The sequence below is a fragment of the Silurus meridionalis genome, chromosome 5 (assembly GCF_014805685.1).
Source record: "Silurus meridionalis isolate SWU-2019-XX chromosome 5, ASM1480568v1, whole genome shotgun sequence".
NCBI classification, from domain to species: Eukaryota; Metazoa; Chordata; class Actinopteri; order Siluriformes; family Siluridae; genus Silurus; species Silurus meridionalis.
Genome location: NC_060888.1, coordinates 14,078,383 through 14,102,255, shown reverse-complemented (window position 1 = coordinate 14,102,255; position 23,873 = coordinate 14,078,383). Strand labels below are relative to the sequence as shown.

The 23,873-nt window shown below is 34.5% G+C and overlaps 2 protein-coding genes across 2 annotated transcripts in view; both read right to left on the bottom strand.

The window, feature by feature from the left end:
• The window catches only part of cyfip2 (cytoplasmic FMR1 interacting protein 2), a 39,927-nt gene extending 28,413 nt beyond the window's left edge, over positions 1–11,514 (bottom strand). Inside the window, exon 1 of the mRNA XM_046849429.1 lies at positions 11,214–11,514. The gene's annotated coding sequence lies outside the window, so the exon portion shown is untranslated. The remainder of the gene's footprint in view (positions 1–11,213) is intronic.
• A 2,249-nt stretch (positions 11,515–13,763) lies between these two features.
• itk (IL2 inducible T cell kinase) lies at positions 13,764–22,308 on the bottom strand. The gene is made up of 17 exons (XM_046850520.1): positions 22,069–22,308; positions 21,817–21,921; positions 21,315–21,396; positions 21,065–21,190; positions 20,908–20,945; positions 20,645–20,796; positions 18,587–18,652; positions 18,374–18,428; positions 17,803–17,882; positions 17,558–17,700; positions 17,171–17,245; positions 16,487–16,655; positions 15,888–16,104; positions 15,739–15,803; positions 15,525–15,640; positions 14,825–14,982; positions 13,764–14,205 (listed from the first exon to the last, which is right to left on the bottom strand). Exons 1-17 carry the CDS (start codon positions 22,204–22,206, stop codon positions 14,140–14,142), a joined length of 1,851 nt encoding a protein of 616 aa, XP_046706476.1. The 5' UTR covers positions 22,207–22,308; the 3' UTR covers positions 13,764–14,139.
• Between the last annotated feature and the right edge of the window lie 1,565 nt (positions 22,309–23,873).

Sequence of the window (23,873 nt, the reverse complement as noted above, 5' to 3'; positions counted from 1 at the left end):
AAAAAGACTCAAAAGAGAACCCAGTTCTCTTTTTGGTCCTCTTCAGTATTGAAGTGATCTCAGACCCTTTCGTGTTCACACCTCAACCTCATAAGAACTCAGAACCCAGAATTGTGTGAAATTTTATCACGTGTGTTTATGTACTTCTGTCGTAGTTTTTTCACTTGTACGTGACATTGTGGTGCTGTTCTGTTGTAGCCCCTTTCCTTCAGTTTTTGAGAAAACAGAAGAAATACTTTTATGTTTTTATGTATTGTGAATAGTTGGCGTTTAATGCCATCCTCTTTACAAATATTAATAAGTGCACAGCTCTCTTCATAAGACCACACGACTCCGCGACCTGCCATGTCAAAAAGTTTTGTGTTTCAGCAGTGATGGAACACGGCTGCAGGTATGGCAAGCCTCCAGGGACATTTGGCGAAACGAAATGCAAAGCGGACCGGGACCACATTGCTTTCACATGTCACAAACAAATCCAACCACAAACGGACCCACAAACGAACCGTACTCAGACCACCTCCAGAGGTGGTCTGAGTCTGATTCGCTCTGGGTCCTTTAAGGTCTGAGATCACTTGGTTTGTTCACATATACACACTGAACCGCTCCGAGAGCGTTTGGAGGGCTCAAACGAACTAGGTGTGAAAACACCCTTAGGCTCTCGCCTATAGTTAAAATTGTCACAACTAAATCTAAATTAAGATCATAAGCCTCCAGTATCCAGTAACTTCAAGCCTTAATCATCATACATTCACCATGAAACATACTGCGTTGGAATGTATTTGTCTTGATTTTCAAGCTGGTAGATGTGCGTCTGATGATTGCCTTTGTTTGAGATCGGGCAAGCGGAGCAAAATGAGAAACCGTATGACAAACATGGAGAAAGCAAATGGTTGAAAACTAAAAGACAAATACAAAGTGAAGCGCAGTTTGTAAATAATGAGAAAGCCTTACGAAGAACACAAGGGAAAAAGAAGTGTTCATGATTAAAATTTTAGGGTAAACAGGAAGCCTATTCAGATAAGTATAAGCACAGTGAAGTCTGAGATTAACTGGGCTCAAGACAGAGAGAAGTGACTTGTAGATTGGTGGTGAAGTCGAATGTTTGACCTGAATGTTGCATCATTCTTTATTTGTTGAGTCAATCAAACTAAGTAACGACTGGTTTTATATTGTGCTGGCTTGTCTGTATACCTACTTACTTATAGGTTCTTAGTATTTATTTTCAGCATTTAGAAAGGTGAAGCACTCAATTACTGTGATTATGTTAAGTATTAGGGTTACCCTGGGTTTCACAAACTTTAAGCCAAAAAACTGAGCCCCATAACATTAGACCAATGAAATTGTCGAACAGGTTCAGGTGAACCAATGAAACTCTTTATATTAAATCAGATGCGCTCCCACTGAATCGGGCCGCACCACTTAATAAATATGGATGATGTTCCTCTGAGGTTTGACCTGCCGCTTACTCGGACTGTCAACAGGAAATGCGAATCATTCGTCACGCCGATGGTGATTTTTAAACGCACAACGATGCCAAAAGATAAACACTCAAGAGAAATTGTTGTGAAAGGAAGGAGGAAGTCAGTGAACAATGACTTTCTTGGTAGGCTACTGTTTAGATACAAGCCGTGTAACAGACACTGTCTTTCGTTAAAGCCTGTGTAAAGTTCATTAGTTTTAGTGTAGACACCTGCGGCTTATTTATGTTCAAAATAAAAATCTTTGTAAAACTCAGTGGGTGTGGCTTATAATTGGGTGCGCTTAATAGTCCGGAAATTACGGTAAGTATTTTAAAGCATAAAAAATTATATAGACAGATATTTTACTCTTAAATAATGTACTATATAAACAATATCCTTTCTGTTCCTTTTCATCAAAATGATCAAATTATTGAGTGCAATTAAATGACAATATTCAAGTGTAATAATAATAATTAAAACAGTTTTTTTAACTAAGTTACGCAAGTAAAAAAGGATTGCTGAAAGCCCTGTACAAAAACATTTCGGTACAAATACTTGTACCGTTACATCCCTACTATATAACATCCCTACGATATAGTACCTTCTGGCCAATAGGTGTCCCACAAGTTATATGCATGGTATGAAACATGTAAATCATGTTTATGCACCAATTACACTATTCAAAGCTGTATTTTGTTGACAGTGTGTGACAATCTATGCATGTGGTTTTCACCTCAACCATTTTTGATATTTACTTAAAAGGAAAAAATTATAAAAGTCATATTTCACAGTCACCAGAAACTGTCCATTCGGTCACAGTAAAATAACGTCACGTCTTCTGTGTATAGCCTGCATCTTGGGGGGAAAAAAATATTCCTGTTCCGATCATTTTGATCAGTTTAAAACAGGCCTAGACACTTTAAAACAACAAAAGGAAATATACAAATTATAAAAGTGAATCTTTAACATGCCACCTGTTTCACATGAATGCTGATTTTCACTTTTGCTATGGGACTAAGTGCAACTGATCAATGCTGCCACATGGGTAACGTTATCTCTTGACATCTACGTCGACATAATGTTATCTCTTCTGCAAAATGAAATGACCTGTGTAAACACAACTGAACTGAGATGCTATTTCAGACAAGACAATGACATGCTTATTTAGAATACTGGAAAAAGGAAGTTAGGGAGGGGAACTTATGACATACAAAAGTGACCAATTGTTTTAGAAAAAAACAGAAAAAAAGTGTTGACGTGTTCTTTCACAAATTTCTGTAAGCAGAATATGAGCAATATATATTAAACTTGTCTTGATTCTACTTCTCTATATCTGGTTACCATTTTATTCTTTTTATGTAGAACACAGTATAAGTTATTTTTCTTATACAGCAACAAAGAGGGTTAAAAATCTTGCTCAAGGGTGCAACAGTGCTACATTGGCAGTCTATTAACCTGAACCCCCAACCTTCTGATCAGTAACCCAAAGCCTTAACTTTTGATACAGTAACGAATGACTCAGTGTAATGATTCATATGTTCTAAATAAAATGTATCTAATAAAATATCAATTTTTATCTAAACATCAAATACTCTCTATATCTATTTATTTTTGTACTTTTCAGATCATATATATACCTCACAGTTGAGAAAAATGTGTGTGGTTTATCTGACCACTTCCACGTTGCAGCTGTATACTTAAACCAAATAAAAGGTTTCAATTCTTTATTTTGTTCGGAGATTAATCTTAAGGTAAGTAATCGAATGACTCGTCCCACCAGACCAGTGTTATGGTAACACAGTAAGTCAAGGCAGACATCATGTGACTCACTGCTTCTGTAAGCATGTAGCAGGTTTAATTTACAAAACTAATACAGAGAACAATAAGACTGAAAAGTGATTGTGGCATCTTTTCTTCACTGTACTCTATTCAAAGGCCTCAGGGATATTATTCGCACCACACTAAAGGGCTGAATTAAACCAGCGTGAGGTGTCAATCCTGGCATCTTCAGCACGATTTTAGCTTCAGTCAGCTGTGAGAATTTCTCACTCAGAGAATTATATACAATGGCTATCATTTGCACCTATTTCAAAGTGTATTCAGGTGTATTGGACTGAACTATTTCCAGAAACATTATTAAAACAAAGTATAAAAACATACAAGGCATAGTTGAGGATGAGCTGAACATTGTCAAGTCAAGTTTATTTCTATAGCGCTTTTTACAACGGACATTATCTCAAGGCAGCTTAACAGAAGAGTTAAGGTGAACGATGTGTATTTATCTGTAATGAGCAAGCCATGGCCCCTTAAATGTTATGAGGAAGAAACCTTGATCTTGATCTTGGTCTTATTTGCTGGATCATACGGTTGCCATGCTCCAGCAAATGACGACAACTCAAAGACTGCACCTGTACTTAAAACAAGCCCAGAATATTTGCCTATATAAAGAAGTAGATACAAATTACTCTAACGTGTCAGAAAATCAAGTTCCCAGGTGTGTACATTTCTGAATCACACTGTATAGCTCCAATTGGATGTTATAAACATGACCTGGCAACCCTGCTTGTAAAATACTAATAGGAAATCAACTATTTGTTTTTAACCAGAACTGAATTGTATTTTTACTGCATTTCTGTACACTTTAATCCTTTCATATGCTGAGCCACTGCTTCTCGTTAATCTTAAAGATGAGCTTGATCCTTGTCCACACTTTTCTGTCAGGAAACAAAACCAAATATGCAGATCTCTGATCCACTGTAACCACCCCTAAAACAACAGTGATATAGTATGTAGTTTCGAATATAAGTTCAACAATAAAATATTGATATCATTATAGATTTGGTGTAAAAACTATTTTTTCTCAAATATCGCACATTTTTTATGACGTTAAAACAGCTGCACAAAGATGATTAAAAATGTTTAACTTTGCTGAATTTCTATTTGAACTGCTTTTCAGCTTTACAGAATTTTATTTTCAAATAACGGATAAATAATACCGCCAATCTCGGTTTTTCCTTTTGCATACTATGTACACCAACCTTGCAAATTGTGCAGTTATAGTTTGAGCAAACAACTAGATTTAATTAAAAATCATATACAATGCAAATGGTCTTTTTACTTTTTTTTTCTCCCAGGAGTTGTCACATTCATCATGTACCTACACACCTCTCCTATAAGCTTTGCTGTAGTTTCTGCATATGCATATTGATCAATATTATTATTCATAATAATAATAATAATAATAATAATAATAATGGTGGTTCAATGTATATCAATATACATAACAGCAACATGCATGGAGGATTTCATAGCATAACTGATTTATTTATCTATTATATTTTTAATACATATTATTTGTCTTTCAAATATACTTTAAATAAATTGCAATAATTTGATAAAATGGAAAATAAAAACCCACGAAAAATCAAGTTGTACAAGAGTTTGGATTAGCTATTAGCAGCACAAGCTAACTGTTTCACATACAAACACTCTCCAGAGACACCACTGATCTTTCTGATCTACTTATTTAGAAGTTGTATATAACAGGATATGCTAAATAATAGAGTCATGCAGTACATAGGTACTAGGTAGGAACCAAAGATGCAAGATAGAGAAACATGAAATCCAAGTGTGCCATACAACTAGTCTGAGAAATCATAGAGCCTAGTGTTCAGATCTGATTTACTGAGTTCAACTTAATCTGGCTAAAGGAAATCTTAATAACCATGCTGAACTATTGTGCCTCTCTTTCTAAGATAGTGTGAGAGCAAATTAAAACCAATTACCAATTCAATTACAAATAACAAACACCATTTTTATAGATATTCTAATTTTAATAATACAGTTTATAATTCTCAAATAGCTTTCATTAAATAAAATGCATGTATCTATCTACAGTATATTAATCAAGCTCTTTAACACACTCACTTCATGACTTCCTGTTTACATGTCATGACCTTCATAAGCATGTCATAAGAGGATAGACTGAGCTGGCCCAAATTAGAAGCGTAAATAAACCAAAAAAATGCTTGTGAAAGACAGTGTCAGTTAAACGTGTTGTGTCATGAGCATTCAGAGAAGGTGGAGTTTCCTGATGCATGCACAAAGCCACTCATCTGAAAGAATGCTTTTTCATATCGTGAATGCGAGGTTCAGCTAAAATGTACGAAAATTGTGCCATGAAGAGAATAAAAATGAGTAAAAATAAATTTTTATATCAAATAAAAGCGAAATTTTACTTCTATAATAAGCTCATTCTCTACATTCTCTAAAATGCTTAACTGTTGAAGGTGAATAAAAAGTACGTAATATATTAATTGGTTTAATGTGTAGATGCTTTAAAAAAGGATCGGCAAAATATCCCATACAGGATAAGCTCTATGCAGTTACATATAATCAGATATTACAGACGGAGAAACTGGGTGTGATGACACTAAGACCAGTGTCAGCTGACTAATGCTTCTTTGCCTTTTTAAGAGTTTACAGTTGCCAATTTTCTTTGTCCGAAAACTGTCCTTCTACTGTGTAATAGAGATCTAGCCTACTGGTGAATCTCTGCTGTTAGTTAGTGCACATATGCCTTTTGTTGTTAAATGTTATGCGATGAACGGGAGGCGAAAGCCGCGCTTGGTAGGAGCGCAGCGCGGAACATGGGATGAGCAGCAAAAGCATAGAATGAACAACGGCAGGATCGGGGGAATCCGCGATGGGCTTTGGGAAGAAAAGAGCAGCCGTTGAGAGAGTGCCGGTGGGAAGGCACGTACCGGGATACGCATGCGCGATAACAACGACCGCCGTGAACCAACATATACCAACAATAACGGACAGTGAGAGTGTGGAAGTTTAAATAGGAGCTGGTGATGATGCTAAACAAGCACCATATGTGCGCGATTGAAGCCGGGAGCTTCAGAGAAAGCGGCCGAGAAAGCACCTGACATGCTGAAGGGGGCGTGGCAGGTGGATTCCTGACAGTTAACAAACATGAACTGTATGTACATTTTTATAGCATGCCTTCATCAAACAAATCGCAGCAACGCTGTTGTGTAAAAAACCCCTCCAAAAACACGTGCATGCACATTCTCATTTATTAACGCACATCATGTACACAAAGAAATTTCAAGCACATTAATATATTGCCGCCATATTGCTTTTTGTTTATCTCGATCATCGGTTATCTCGATGCTTTTTGGCAACCCCCTAGGACATCGACATAACCGGGTTCCACTGTGTATATATATATATATATATATATATATATATATATATATATATATATATATATATATATATATATAGTGTGTGTGTGTGTGTGTGTGTGTGTGTGTGTGTGTGTGTGTGTGTATATATATATATACACAGAGTGAGTAGGCACAGTGACTGCACTAACTCTAGTTTCTTTTTTATACCTCTAGCATTGTTGTGTATGTTTTCAAGTTTAATAAGAGGCAGAGACTAAGCAAACTTGGTTTCCGCCAATCAGAATTTTACTATAAATATATATATACACACACACGCACACACACACACACACACACACACACACACACATTGGTTCCGTTCTAAGACCCCCGCGAGTTCCGAACATCTGAATTATCAGGGGTTGACTGTATATATACAGGTGTAGGTTCTTGCCTGGGAAAGTGGGCAGATTTTGATCCTACTCAGTATTTATACATCAGTGGTATTCAATATGGGGCCTGCAGACACCTGGTAGGCCGCATGGAGTCAGTGAGTCACCTCTTAAACAAAATGTATAAATGTGAGTCCTTAATTTTATTAAATTTATTATCTCTATTAATAAAATAAGGAAAAGAATCATGTCAACATGATACAGCATTAATACTGCATGTGTCCCAATATGATTTTCCATTAAGGGATCAAACATGATTTATTCTCTTGAGTAGAATACAACTAGAAAATACAGGAAAATGTGTATTAAGTATTAAAATACAGAAAAAAACAGCCCATATAGGCTAAAGTGGCAAGTATTCATTGTGACTGCTAATATTTCGCGTGAAAATGACTGCTCTGAAATACGTCTATAACACCAGGTTTGTGTGAGACATGCTTGAGTATTACATACGCATGCTTTATGAAGCAATGTTGTCCAAATTGATGGGATCATGAATGCTGAAAAGTACAGACAGGTTTTAACTCATTATGCAATTCCTTCAGAAAAACACTTGATTGGGAATGGTTTAATTTTTTAGTATGATAATGATCTCAAGCACAGTGATAATGCAGTAAATTCATATTTGAAGAAAAAAACAGATGATAAAACTTTGACAGTTATAGACTGGCCTCTACAGAGTCTAAACCTTTGTTAAATAAAAAAGCTGGTTGTGGCCTTAGCCTTTTGCACAGTACTGTGTATATACTGTATATTTATACATACATACACAGTACTGTGTACAGTATATACTATATATTTATACATATATACAGCATCAGTCAAAAGTTTGGACACAGTGGTTTTCTTCACAGATGTTTTCTTTAATAATGTACATTGTATAACATTGTACATCAATACATCCAAACCGTGCATCCAAACCGTGTATCCAAACCGTTAAACAACTATGTAAGGAATTATGTAGTAAATAAGAACATGTTAAATAACCCATATTATGTTTTATATTTTCGATTCTTACAAGTTGCCACATTTTGCTTGAATGACAGCTTTGCACACTCTTGGTATTCTGTCGGTCTCCTCATGAGGTAGTCACCTGGAATGGTTTTTTCAACATTCTTGAGGAGATCTGAGAGGTGTTTAGTGCATGTTGGCATCTTTTTCTTCACCCTTTGTCTAACTTATTCCAAACCATCTCAACTGGATTTAGATAGGGTGATTATGGTGGCCTGGTCATCTGATGCAGCGCTCAATCACTCTCCTTCTTGAACAAATACCTTTTGTATGATTTGGGGTCATTGTCCTCTTCAAATAATTATAGTGCAAACGAGATGGGATGGCATGTCACTGCAAAATGCTGTGGTAGCCATGCTGTGCAAAGTCTTGTGGTAGCCATGTTTCCTCAATTGTTACTAAATCACCAACAGCGTTACCAGCAAAGCACCCCCACACCATCACACCTCCTCCGCCATGCTTCACAGAATGAACTGCACATTCAGGAACCCTCCGTTCACCCGCTATACATCTAACAAAGACATGGCAGTTAGAAACGCAAATTTCTAATTTGGACTCATCAGACCAAAGGACAGTTTTCCACTGATCTAATGCCAAGCAAGTCTCTTCTGCTTGTTTTTCTTTCAAAGTAATGGTTTCTTTGCCACAATCCGACCACATAGGCCTGACTCACACAGTTTCCACTAAACAGTGGATGTTGAAATATGTCTGACACTCGGATTCAGAGAAGCATCTATGTAAATCGAAGGTTTCTGAATCTGGTAATTCTAATAAACGTATCCTCTGCAGCAGAGGTAGCTCTTCATCCTATATTCATGGGAGTGTCCTCATGAGAACCTGTTTCTTCATGTGTTTGGTGGTTTCGGAGACTGCACTTTGGGATACATTTAAAGTTCCTTAGATTTTTTGGATTGACTGACCTTTATTTAAAGTCTACTGACACTTTACATAGCCTATACTGATTGATATTATGTAGACTTAATAAAACCAGAGTACTGCTGACAGTTATATACAAATTTGTTCTCCAGTATGGCACCCTCTGAACATTAGATGACAAGGGTAGCCATTTTTAACAGACACTCTATGCACTCAACTATGCAATGGTTTTCTCATTGTACCTCACTGTTAATGTAATTTAGATGGCTGCGGTAAACTTAGGAGCTCCGGCAGCATGTGCACTCTAAAGCAAGCAAGCTGTAGACCAGACGGGCATCAAACACACACTAAAATCAGAAAGCAAAAGGAGTATAGATTTCACACATGAACTGCTTTTCTAAAAAAAGCGAATTATTAAGCTGGTGATACTGGATTTCTTTCTTCAAAACTGACAAACACGCTCAATATTAAAGAATATTAAACATATAAATTGTAAACCCATTGAACTCACAAAACGCCACAACCTAATCCATTGACACTAATTTTTGATTCATGCACATGACACAAGTGCCTCCCTTAATATCCTGCGTCTTTCATGCTGCTATTGTTTTAAGTTTTTTGGTTTAGTTTAATGTCCTATTGTTGGACTTCAACTGTACCATTTTGTCTTTGTTCTTAGGGAGAACTTCATCAGATTGCAGAACCCTGCTTCCTCAGTCCACAACTGCTAAGTGATATGTATCTGTAAAACTTGATATCAGAACAATTTAGACTTGACATGTTTCTGTATGCATTCATTTTAGTAAACTCAGTGTGCTTTTCGTTTATAAAAAGGTGAAAATAATATCTTTATGCTAATTTAGACAACAGGTATGGCTACTGTCTGTGTCAACAAATATCCCCTCAACAAATATTCATTTACATTTTTTGACCAAAGTATCAATTTCATTTCTATACCAATACTAGGTAGTATTGACCAAAGTATCAGCTGTTTTTTAATATAGTATCAATTACTTTGTAGGTACAGTAGTATTGACTAATGTGGTACTTTGTTCTGGTTTCGAAAGGAAAATTCTTATATTACTGGCTAAAGGTAAGAGACTGGAATGTATTTAATTGAATGAATTTCAATCATTTCCAGACTGTAGATCCAAAAAGAGACCAACTGTGGATGGAAGGATACAACTGATATGAGAAAGATATTGAAGAAATTCCCAGGAATCTCTCAAGGAACAACATACAGTCAAAGATGTCTAACTACCTGCCTTTTCATATTGCTTGTTTACAGTGTGGTCAAACAGACGATAACCAGTTACTAACTAACATCATTTCTTTCTCATCAGCTTGAGAAGGGCCTCTGTCCTATGGGTTCTCAATATATAGTATTAAATGATAAACTTACTAATATTACAAATACTTACTACTTACAAATATTATTATATTATTTCCCATTATATTGCTATTTTATATAAACCACTGTCAGCCATTACCAAACTGCTATTTACTAGATCACACAGAACATGAACCAGGAACTTAAAAATACGTCTAATAACAAGGAACATGCTCCAGAAATGCTAAATAATTCCCAATGTCAATTATCTATATATAAAACTTTATATTTTATATTTTATCCTGCAGGACCGTCAATCAATATCTGAATGACGCCTAAATGCTGAATATAAGCTAGCAGCTCTTAGCATCCGTATAGCAACCTATTCACACTGACAACCCCGAAGTGTGACATAAGACATTTAAACAACCATTATTAGATTTTTTTTTTTTTTAAAAGGCAGAAGATATGGGGGGAAAACAAATAAAAAATAAATAAATAAAAATCGACACTGGTATAAGGAGATGTGTTTGAGAAGCAGGGCTCGAACGCCAGTCCTTCCCTCACCCCACCCATGAAGGGGGGAAGGATGCTATCAGTATTAAACACCGGGCCACTCCAATTGATGCTCTATTTCCTAACTCAATCTTATAATCTCATGCTTTCTCAAATAACACGAGTTCATAAACTAGCTGGTTTATCGAAACCATCGGTAATGATCACAGTCTTAACGGCTGATTTTTCAGGCAGGGAAGCAGCTGAGTGACGTTATGGAGAGCAGCGTTACACCACCACTAGCAGGTTGCTGCCATCATCGCTGTCTTGTTCCAGATCCCACATCCCTGCCTCATCTTCTGGCAAAAATAAATAAATACACAAAACGCTGCCATAAATCAGATCATCATACCTGCAAATCGCATGTCCGCACAATACACGATCGGACGGATGAGCGCAGTGTGTTGTGGATAAAAAGACGACGCGCTTCGTTCTGTATCCGACAACTGATGCTCTCGTCTCGGTGGCTGTCCGCTAATCCGCCCCACACAAAGAGCAGAAAATGGCTGCAAGTGCATTTCCTTAAAGCGACAACGGCCCTTTTTAGCGGCTCCCTTTTTCCTGCTTTGCGATCGGATCTTGTCCGTCTCTCAGCATGTGTGTGCTCCGGTGTGAGAGCTGGGGCAAAAAAAAACACTAACACAAATGTAACCTGAAATCGGGTTTATAGTTTCCCTACTACTTAGATATGCATTTGTAGGACGACCTTCTTGAACTCAAAGACTTCCTGATAGAGATCCGCAACAACACTACAGCCTGTCAACAACCTTTTGCATTGTGTTTCTGTCATTTATGAAATATATATTTTTTGCAGTGACAGACATCATGTATTTCTGCTTAATAAAATCTTCTTTTGATCCTGAACATAGTTTCTTTTACCTGGTATTTGAACTTTTTTATTGAATTTGTTGCTATTGATAATAATTGGCCACAACACCAGAGATCTGCAGTTATACCAATAGCATGTTATAATGAATTCTTTTATTTTTCAATGCAATTTCAGATGAATTGTTTTGTTATATTTCCTTTTTCCAATTCAACAGCAGGATTTGAATTGTAAATTGTTTTAGGAAGTCATTGATGTAAACCATAACAAATGAATTAAATCAAACATAAATTAGCTGGGATGAAAAGTTGATTGGTTAAAGCTTTTCGCAGCACAAGATAAGTTTAAGAATGTATATTGTTGTGTTTATACTGTAATAAACATTAGTAAGTTGTTTAGCAGTTGTTTCAGTAACCACAGGATGAGAACGCGTGGCTAGAGATGGAAGATTATGTCCACCAATCATCAGTGAGAATGTGGCCAGGCCATCTGTCAGATGAATCAGCTCAGATCAGATCAGAGTCATCTGACGAATAAAATGAATCCTAATTTATTCAAGTTAAATGCAACCTGATCATGCTGTATAAAAGGCTAGCAATAAACTTTTATTTTATCTTATTTTATATCTAATTTCATGTCTGTGTCAGAAAAATCCGTGCTTAATAATGACCAAGAGGATTAGCTGACTTTTGGGTCGGTGATCAGGGTCGACACATGACTTTTACAATACATGGGTACAAATCCATCAACCTAGTTAGCATGCAGTATTCGTCCTGAGCTAATTAATCCCACAGCACCTTGGGCTCAGATACAGTATTGCCATGTATGATTTGGGCTTGTAGCTCGCGATGGCACAGGTATTTTTATTATGGTTGTAAAGCCGAATACTGTTTAATGTAACTCGCCCAGATCTGGCTCCAAAATCTGGGCCACTTCTGCAAATGACTCTGCATATTTCATCAGATGATTAACATAAAATTAACTTAATTCCCAGGTAGTATCTAATAATTTGTTAGCTGCACTTTAAATCACAATTTGTAAAAAATTATCTACTGTACAACATAAATAATAATAATAATAATAATGACTATTATTATTATTATTATTAATATTATTATTATTATTATTATTATTATTATTATTATTATTATTATTATGCTATATTTATTATAAAAGTATGGTATAGGACAAAACATGCACTTATACTTATAGTAGAAGATTTAGATGTAATGTTTAATAAGCTTCACAAAACAGGCCCAAGTGCATTTTGGTAACTGGGAACAGATCAAACATATAACAGAAACATGCATAGAGTCTTTATTTTGTGGTCATCAAATCTCTAAGGTAGACTATGAAAATTTAGTGTTTTTGGATCTACATTTACAGTTTTTTCAATCCTGTCCACAGCAACTTCTCTACAAGAAGGACTTTAGCATCAGTTAACGATACAAACTTGTTCACCGTAGTGACTTGTTTAGAAACACTGAATTGTTTGTGAACTGAACCTGTCTAAACATAAGTGGACAGGCCACATGTCTGAACAGGATCATCTGCGTTTTATGGTCTGACAAATTCTGAGTGGTTTGCATGTGGACACATTCTATTAGAAGTATGAACAGCGTGCCTACATATATCTTTGACTACACCAGAAGATGACCCAGTGATAGGGTTGCCATGTTCACAATTTTCACACTAAATTCCAGATATTTTAGATTGCTCTCGATGGACCTAATGGGTTGATTCTTTTTTCCAAGCGCTTATTATTATTATTATTATTATTATTATTATTATTATTATTATTGTTATTATTATTATTATTATTATTATTATTATTATTATCAGCATGTATGATATTAATTACATATTAATTAGCTATGTCTCTTTTCATTTGCTCCGTTCTTAAATGAGGCCATAGCTATGTGTCACTGATTTGGTGTACTCGTTCTCATAGCTATTCCTTTATATAGATAGATAGATAGATAGATAGATAGATAGATAGATAGATAGATAGATAGATAGATAGATAGATAGATAGATAGATTTACATGTATTATTAAGAACACATTGTTGAAACAATTGAAATATTGTATGTAATTGTGTGCAAAAGTGATTAGTCAATAAACAGGTTGATACATATTAATACATACAATTTGGTGTTAACAAATGCTGTATGTTAGGTGCTATAAACAGATTATAAACAAATTTAAACAAACAGTTCATGAATATTACTGAGGCTCTATCACTACTGATTTTGGAAATAGAGTCGGAATAGGCTACTTAATAGTGGCCTCTAATGGAACAAAGAAGATCAGCAAATTTGGTTATTTATCATATTTAGGCAGTACAGAAAAACCATAGATATTAATAGAAAAAATTAATAAATAGAATATACAAATAAATAAATACAATGAACTGTAAATATATTTTCAAAAGTAACATTGATAGCTTTAAATCAGAGGTCTGAGTGAGAAGCCAGTTCATGCAAGAGCAAAACAAAGGAGGGCCGGTCTTCAGGTTTCTGTTGAAAAAAAAAAAAAAAAGACATATTCACAACATACATCTATGCTTATTGTCAATGGTTATCTATGTAGATAATAATGATATGACACTTCTCCCTATACTTAATTTTTCCCCCTGCATTTGTCAACCAACTGTAAACATTTAGAGAGTATCACTTGCATTGCTGTAAACATGATTACAAAAAGGGGTAAAGCATCAGAAATTCGGGAAACTGTTTAAGGACAATGATTAATCAATTTAATTTTAAACTTAATATGTTTCATGAGCTGTTTATTGAATATTCAGGGTACAGGGTAATATTCTAAAATATAAAAAGATTTTGGCATGACCAAGACATACAATACATTTTATCTATGACGTAAATGTTTCTTCTTTTATTGTTAATTTTCTTTTGTGTTAAATAATTACTTTTTTAAACATTTAATAATTTGCTGATACTTTATTGATTTTATTATATATTTATATTTTAAGTTTCGTGTCATAACCCCTAATTTGACTCCTAGGTCTGATTAAAAATGTGTTATTTTAGATTTTACCTATATACAGGAGTCATTTAAAAAGTGTAATTTTACAGAATTACAGTAACTATAAAAATTAGTTGAAATTAGTTTACATACCTCTTTCCAACACCAATGCATTAGCTGGTAAACAGGCTCTGGACAAAGTCTGGGTTTTAGTAATCTTAGCCCTGCATTTAGAGATTCCACTACTTCTGCATTACTTCTGCACTCGTAAGGCAGCCGGCCTTCGCTGTAAATCTCCCACATCAACACACCTGCATCAGGGAATATGGCAAAGCACAACCCAAATTTCTTGTTATTCTTTTGCTTTTGAAGGAATGCTTAAGGAAATCTACAAACAGGCAGACAAACGACTTAAACAGAGAGATAAACTGATACATTAAAATAACATTATACAACATTATAATAAATTGACATAAATGTCCAATTAAACACAGAAATGTAAGAAAATGGAAAAAATATATATATTTATATAAAAATAATTAATCAATAAGGTTGCTATGAGACTTTATAAAAATAGTTTGTTTTATTACCCAATCATGTTTTATTATCACTCAATCGTATTCATCTTTGTATTTCTCATATTATATTATACTATCATAGTAGTTACAAAATTCTGGTGTATATAAATTTATTGTATTGTGCATGGTTATGTATGTAATCACTGTTTTGAATGTCTTTAATATAATATACCATGTACCAGTAGATAAAAAATGATAAATATAGCAAAACTAAATTTTTCCCCAGATTCTTTTCATCATTGTCATTAACAACAGTTTTATCATTGTGTTCTCACCAAATGACCACACATCTGACTTGCTGCTGAACTTGCTGTATCTGATCACTTCTGGAGACGACCACTTTACAGGGAATTTGCTGTTGTGACTGGAGTATTGGTCATCCAGTACAAACCTGCAAGATGTGGCAGTATAGTGTATCATTAAGGATGCATGATGTGTCAGAATTACTTTTTTAGAATTAAGAAAGAAAGAAAACTTTGGCTGCTTTACCTGGTCATTCCAAAATCTGAGAGTTTCACCACAAGGTCTTTTGAAACCAAACAGTTTCTTGCAGCCTGTAAAAGATGTTTTGGAGCAAATTTAGATTTCATTATTAACAAATGACTTCTGAAGGTCAGCTGTTAGAAACAAAGGCTTACCAGGTCTCTGTGAATGAAATTCGAGCTTTCCAAGTAAGCCATTGCTTCACTGATATCAACACACATGCCCAGCAAATTCTCCTGTGAAACAGACCCTTTTCTAGAGCGCAAGAAATCTGTTAGGCAGCCATTCTCCAGAAACTCAAACACTAGGTACATGGGGGACTGCTGGGTACACACACCATACAACTTCACGAGCTTTGGGTGGGATACTGTCCTGTGGTACAGTGAACAGAAGCAGATGTAAGAAGTAGCAATCACTGCCAAATGTCTGTTGAGCATGTATAAGCATTTATATAAAATTAAAAATTAAATGAATAACCAGTAATCAAATTAAAAACTTTTACAGCAGTGTTACAGCAATAATATAGCAAAAGTTAATCTTGGTAAAAACTTAACAAAGAAAAAAGGATAAACGAAAATTAGAAGACTTTCCACAGACAAGAATTTATTTATTCCCCTTCAAAAGCTAATTTTTTCTTTTTAAAATTTCAGCATTATTGTATTTTGTGTGTGTGTGTGTGTGGAGATCTATCATTCCATGTTTTGTTTTTGTTTTGAGGGAAACCACTGACATGGATGACTAAATCATCACTTACATCATAACCCTTGCCTCCTCTTTAAAATCCTCATCAGACATGGCTCCTTCACGGATTGTCTTTACAGCCACCTTCTCACCGCGCCACAAGCCCTCGAACACCAGACCAAACTCACCACTGCCCAGCTCCGGCCCGAGAGTCAACTCCTCCATGTCCAACTCCCACTCTTCTGGAAAGCACAGAGACACATAGAGACTTTATGAACAAATACATATCATATATCAAATATTAGTAAAAATTTACAATCTAGAGGTGGAAGATTTACTTAACAATCTGAAAACACAATTGTAATCGTAAACCCAGTAACTAAATTATGATATATTATTATAATTTCTCACATATTGATAAAAAGAATCTTTAAACAGACTTGATAAAATAATTTCTCTCAACCTAAAGTATCTTGTATAGTAATGGCTATGAAGCAATACCACTTCTGATTTATGATTTAATCAATAGATCAAGAAAAAAAAGGCAAATCATATGCTCTTAAAAGTCTTAACAAAAATATTATTTGTCATAAAATGAGTAAGAATTAAATAAATGCACTCCTGATATCTTACTTTTCAAAAACCCTGTATATTTCTCCTTACAACAACTATTGACAGTCCCATTTTAGAATCTCGGCGCATATGGCTATACTTTTTTCTATTTTACATTCATTTGAATAAGAAATATGAAGCATACCTGATGCAAATTCCTCAATATTGGGGGAACTTCCTTGGCCACGGGAAACACAGTGCCTCAGCCGTGTTATTAATCCTGTAACAAAGCATATAACAACAGACATTTATATGCAGTAGCTGTCTCTTTTTCACACATGATGCTATGGAACAGTATCTAAACACATGGAAATATTTTCTGAATGCAAATACTAAATTGCTTTAGACAACAGCATTTAATAAATTAATGACAAAACCAAAACCAAATCGACATCTTTTAGATCATAACTAAATGACTGTGTAAGCTGTTTAATCCAATTAAAATCATTTAAAATATCCCTTGACTCATTTTATGACTAATCATGTTTAGCAGCACACCCTGACTAGTTCTGACTGGATTTTTGAAGCTCACCTGCAGCATTGTGTTGGTGATAATGAATGAGCTCTGGGATGGTGCTAAATAAATATTTTTCAGCCAGGTAATACTTGGGCTCTTCATCATCTGTCTCTCTGATCTTATAATGCTTGACCCTTGGATTTTTTTCCCCATTTGACCTGCCAAAAAGATACAATATTAAAATATTGTTTTGCAGGAAGCATGCAGTTTGAAGACAAACTGAAATATACATCGAAGTAGCTTGGAATAATGTGGTTTACCCAGGGGCTTTGGTAAACACAGACACTGTGTAAACTCCTGCATGCCGAGAGTCGCGAACCATGAATGCACCCTCCTTATTCTAATGACATAAGAATACAAATATCTGTCATAATATACACAGATTACATTTGCATGCTTTCTGCCTTAAACACAAATCCTGTGTGCAGCAAAATGTATATTATGGTAGTGTTTGTGCTAGTTGATCTTTACTAGATCGTTAGAGTTCAGTACAGCACTAAACTAAACAGACACTAAACAGTAACTGCACATATAAGTATAATATTATCTGTTTTTACATTTGTGTGCTACAGCTGGGACAGGAAACCTCACAGCCACACTGGTTTAAAGGTTTTGGATCTCCGTTTGAACTGTATGTGCACACTCTGCAGCTGCAACTACTGCAGGCTTGCAGAAAGCCAGAAAAAAATGTTTCTTCTCGCTTGTGACAAAAAATTACCCAATAGCAACTGCAGACTGTAAAAAATACATTTTAGATAATAACTTTCATCTACTCATGTCTTCGTAAAATTAAAATAACTATATGTAGTTTTGCTATTTTCGTGTATTTACCACTGCCATTAACCATTCTTCAGCTTCGGTCCGAGATATATCTTTATTGTACCATCTACAATAGACAAGGATAAGAATGAGTAAATTAGTACATTTTAGTCTGTGTAAACATATAAGCCAAGAATGAAATCCAGTTGTACTAAAAAACTTTGAAAAAATTATTTCAGAATATTGATATGGTTTTATTCATGTGATTATATATGCATTTCTTACTTAAAGTGCTCAATGTTGTTTGACGGTTTCTCTTTGACATAAATGCAAGGCACGGTTCCGACGTTTCTGGGAAAAGAAGGTGAAAAGAGAAAAAAGAAAGCATGAGTTTTTGTATGCAGTGATATTTCTTAATAGTATATTGCTCGAAAAGTATAAATCAGTTTCATTAATTTCCATCCAAACACAAAGTTATTCCTGTCTGGTCAGCTCATTTCCTGTTTCAGTAGACTGATAGTACGTTTTGATCCAAAGCCAGTTTCTATATACAAAAAAAATAACTAAATAAATAAAAATTTGATAGAAAGATAGATAACGAGTGATTTTCTTGTAAATCTGTACTGTACTTCCACATCAACAAATAATTACTCATTTCTGCTCAATGACAAAAAGGTCATTCAAGAGAAATCTTATTAAAAACTATGAACACCTAAAAAAACAAAATTTCTAAACCTTTCCCTAAAATCAGCAGTTACTGAAGAGTTAATATTCTAAATAAATTCAGCTGAATGTATATGACATATGTTTAGTAGAATTTAATGTTCATGACGCATAACCACAAATTCTTTAGGACAAAGTCTGTCGAAATCTTTGACACCAAACTATTAAGTAACTCCAAGTGGCACGAACAGCACTGTAACGCTTGAGCATAAAAAAAAAAAAAAAACCTAACAAAAAAAACAAAAAACAATTATGGATAAAAGTTCTAATCATCAGTTTTTACCAAAAAAATGGTTGTCTCCTTCCACTGGTAAAGCGTCACAGCTATATATTTAGATATGTAGCAATTAGGCATATGCTACAGATATATAAAAGGAAATATATTAGTCTAAAATTTACTGCAACATTCCTTTTAAGGGCAAAACACCACTTTTCCTGTTTGTTTTGTTTTTTTCCAGTAAAAAGCTTTAAGTTTTTGTAGTAAAGAAGTTGAATTTGCAAGTAAATTACAAATCTGTAACAACCGATTTCAAAGGTTCCTATTAGCCAACACTGGCATGCAGGGTAATACTCTGAAGAAATATGTGCAGAAACTTTGTGGCCCTTAAACCATTTTTAATGTTGAGGGAAATTCTGGGTTTAAACTCATTACCCATTAAATTGTTATTTCTTAATCTAAAGAACTAAAAACTGTAAACGCTCTTAAAAGGACTTATTGCTGTGTCTTGGTGTAAAGATGCTACAATTTTCAATTGGGAAATATAAAAAAATATATATATATTTTAACACTAATTCATACATTATTATAAAAGTAGTTCCTTCTATAGTATTAATTCTAAGAATGAAAAGGTGGGCAACTCTGTATCACTGCTACGTTTTAGGAGAACAACGAAACAGTTAAAAAAAAAAGTGGGAGCATTATAGGCTATAATAAATTACACAGGCATCAACATCAGACAGTGGTCTAGGTTTTGAGTGTATGCTTAAGAAAAAAAACTGTATTAGAAATTATTAAAAGATAATATAAGCAACAAAAAAAAACAGTGCAATCTCAATACTTTTTGTTTAAAATACGTTTACGAACATAGTTACATTTCAACAATTCTTTAGATTCATTTTATAGGTAATAATTCACCTAACATTTTTACACTTTTTTAGTGTTTTATTTTTATTATATTTTTAGCCACTGTAGAGCTGCACCTCTATAATTGTGTAAGAAAAAAGCTATAAAATAAACTATAATTTAATCTTCTACAAAAACAAACATTCTAGGACGTCCAGGTTTACCCCAGGAAAACAGTGATTGTCCAAATTCGATATATCTGGACACAGAAAATTGAAAATATTTACACTATCTACAGTCTATGATTCAACTCTGGAGATCTTGTACTTGAAATCAACTATAAGCTCTTGTAGATATTCCTCAAATTTAATTTGAGATAACTTATTATTAGTAATGGCAGCATTTCTCAGGATCAAGTGATTTGGTTTAGGAAGGTTTGAGCAGACATATCCATAACAAAAAAACTTTTACAAACTGTGACGTGTATAAAAAAAACTAAAAGGTTCATACTGCAACACAAAGAGGTGATAGAGGAATTGGATCTGTTGCATATTTACCCATTTTTATCCCTAACAGTCCACCAATTTTGTTCAGAGCGGTCAATTACAATGTATTCTTCATCCTTGTGCAGCGGGATGTCTGTGTCCTCTTGAGGGATAAAGTTTTTTAGAGCCACAACAATTTGCATCTCCGTGTTAGAGAACCGCCGCTGTGATATAGAGGGAAAAAAACGCGTACAGAATAGATTCAGGATATCCAAGCAGCACTCAGAAATCATATCAGAGCAAAAGGATTACATATAGGATTATATCTGACTTACCTCAAGGTCTGGTGTTGGAGGCAACGGTTTTTTAGATGCTGTGTTGAGAAAGGACACATTAAGAGAATAAACCTTATTTAAAATAAAGCTTTGCTTCCAATTAATATATGGTATTCAAATACAGTATTATTTTTATAACAGCTGTGTTTTATTGTACCGCATCCACTTGGATAATAGTCACTGCAGCCCGGTGCCAACTTATCTGTCCTGTTACAGCACTTCCATTTTCCCTCTACCCAGAAATCAGGATGGTAGTTCAAAGCTAGGTTGTTGCCTTTTGTCTCTTCATATATAATAAAACATAAATATGACAATCAAACAGTTTATTCAGATATAATGTTGACAATCAAGAAGGAAAGAAATACATATCATTATAGAAGTTTCGTTTCTTCCTTATAGTTGCTCACCCTCTTTGAGTGCTCTGACCCATTTTAGCCTGTTGTCATTGTCTGGCGCAAACACGTAAAGGTAGTAGTTATCATAGACAACCTGTAAATAAACCAAAAACAATGCAAGGTTTTAAATGTCACACACACATTTACAATACAAATGATCCAGCCATGATAATAATAAATAGTGCATTTGCTGCTTTTTATTTTTAATTACACATATATATCAGAATAATCTTATCTACAGTATTTTATGTATTATATTGATTTCATTATTACTTTTTTTATGTGGCTATACTGAATGCGTTATACAATTTAAGCTGAAAATGGTCTATTAACAAAAGAAGAAAAAACAAGATCCAATTTTGGGGTTTATGGTATACCAAAGTAAGACCTGTTAACACCACATTCAACTAATTTATCTCTATACAAAATTTTTTTTTAGATAAAACAAAATTCTGTTGATGAGATTCATCACAAATGCTCATGATATCACACAAAATGTTTAAAGCACTCTCACCTGAAAAGGATATTTGTATTCACAGGGAATCGGAAGGTCACTGCGTACAATTTCTACACACTTAATCCGGGAAAGTTCAATGCAGCCCTTCTGAATAGGCTTTTTCTAAAAAAAGTTTAAGGACAGGGCAGTAAGGACAGGGCTATGATCTATATACAACCAATTCAATTATGTCAGTCAGAGTGATAAACAGAGACTTGTTGTTTTACAAAAAACTTAATATGCTGTCAGAATATAAGTGCATTTACTCACCCCAGGGCGACGTTCAGAGTAGGTCAGATCCTCAGTGTTTAGCACAAAATACCTCTCCTTATAATTACAAGGGGATGTTCTTCGCTTTTGCTGAGATTTCTTGTATAAGACTCCTTTTAAAATAACTCGTGGGTACATGTTAAATTGAAATTGTCGGAGGTACACTGTTGAACTTGATGCATAATGTTGTAAACTGCCAGGTCTGCTTTAGTAACCTGTGAACTTGCAACATAAGTTGTGGGTTTCCGGTGAAACACTGCACTGCACTATTTCAACCATTTCCTTTAGTGAGACGTATGAGACATTTGAGTTTGCGCGTGCGCGTATGTGTGTGTGTGTGTTTAGTAAGAGATGGATTGAGTGGATAATTTTAATTTAGAGGAATTTCATTGTAATTGTTTTTATTGCATCAGGTTGGCATGGTGGTGCAGCAGCAACTGTTGCTATCACTTGGTAGACTCTCCTGGTTTAATCCTCCAAGTTGGATCCGGTTTAGATCTTTTTTAAATACATATGTTCAAATGTGGATTTTAACAGAAGAAATATCCACAATGGCCAACTGCAAATATTCAACACATCATTTAAAACACACACACACACACACACACACACACACACACACACACACACACACACACACACCTACAATATATCAAAAGACAGATTTTATGTGATAGGAAATCACACCTACATTCATGTGACTAAAAATAGCATGTAGAGCACATAGCCTGAATTTTAGTAAATGTTTTTAGCACAGTTAAAATAAAAAACTTTGTTTTATACCATGTATTCCACAAGGAACTGCAGTTCTGTCTTACAGCTCTAAAAATTGGTCTGCATTTTCGTATAATCTGAATTATAAAAGGTGGCAATGAAACACTAGGTGTGAGCTTATTTAATTGAAAAGTAGCCTAATTATAGCAGTATAAGAATGTATGCAAGCAAAAAGCCACTTGATGTATACACTAGTTAGAGATATGGATTATCAGTGAAGAACATATATTGCCAAGATCTTCAAAAGCACATGTGTCAAGCTCAAGCCCCCTGCCAAACATTTACTACTGCCACATTTTATCCTCTCAGTGAAACAAAAAAATATACGTAGATGGTACTACACATACATTATCACACTTGTTAGCATTCACAGTAGATCTACACCTCAAGTGATACTGCTTGCATTGTTCATACTCCACTGTACAGTGACTTAATGCAAGTCAAATCTTCGTCTAAAAAAAGGGATGTGGAAATGTAATAAATAAAATGACTGGGTAATTTATACATCTCCCAAAGCCGTGGTTGCAGTGATAAGATAAGACAAGATAAGATAAGATAAGATAAGATAAGATAAGATAAGATAAGATAAGATAAGATAAGATAAGATAAGATATACCTTTATTCATCCCACAGTGGGGAAATTTCTCTGTTACAGCAGCAAAGAAAAAATTAATGCAAATATATAAAAGAATAGACACAATCAGTGTACAGGGTATTGTTAACTAATTTCACACTCAAATAAAATGTTGTTTAATAGTAACAGAACATGGGATGTCATATATTTGATAGCAATTAGAATGGAAATATTGAATCAAATTAAGTTTTTTATGAATGTCACCACAGTGCAGCTACTGTGCAAAACTATATTATTGCTAATCTGTTGTTTTTTTTACCTAAAACCTAATATATTGGTTTAAGTGGTAAAATTTAAAATAGTGTATACATGTAATAGCTTTAGTTCATGTCTTTCAATAGCTCACAATTATGCTGGTGCATTCACTAGTGTCTGTGGTGCTGTACTGGTAAACATA

Bases quoted from the DNA above. Each gene is read 5' to 3' on its own strand.
- itk (XM_046850520.1), bottom strand. From the start codon at position 22,206: ATGTACCCACGAGTTATTTTAAAAGGAGTCTTATACAAGAAATCTCAG. The intron at 21,922-22,068 runs GTGAGTAAATGC...AACTTTTTTTAG, and splicing joins ACTCTGAACGTCGCCCTGGG to AAAAAGCCTATTCAGAAGGG. The intron at 17,701-17,802 runs GTAAACCACATT...TCTTTTTGGCAG, and splicing joins GTGTTTACCAAAGCCCCTGG to GTCAAATGGGGAAAAAAATC.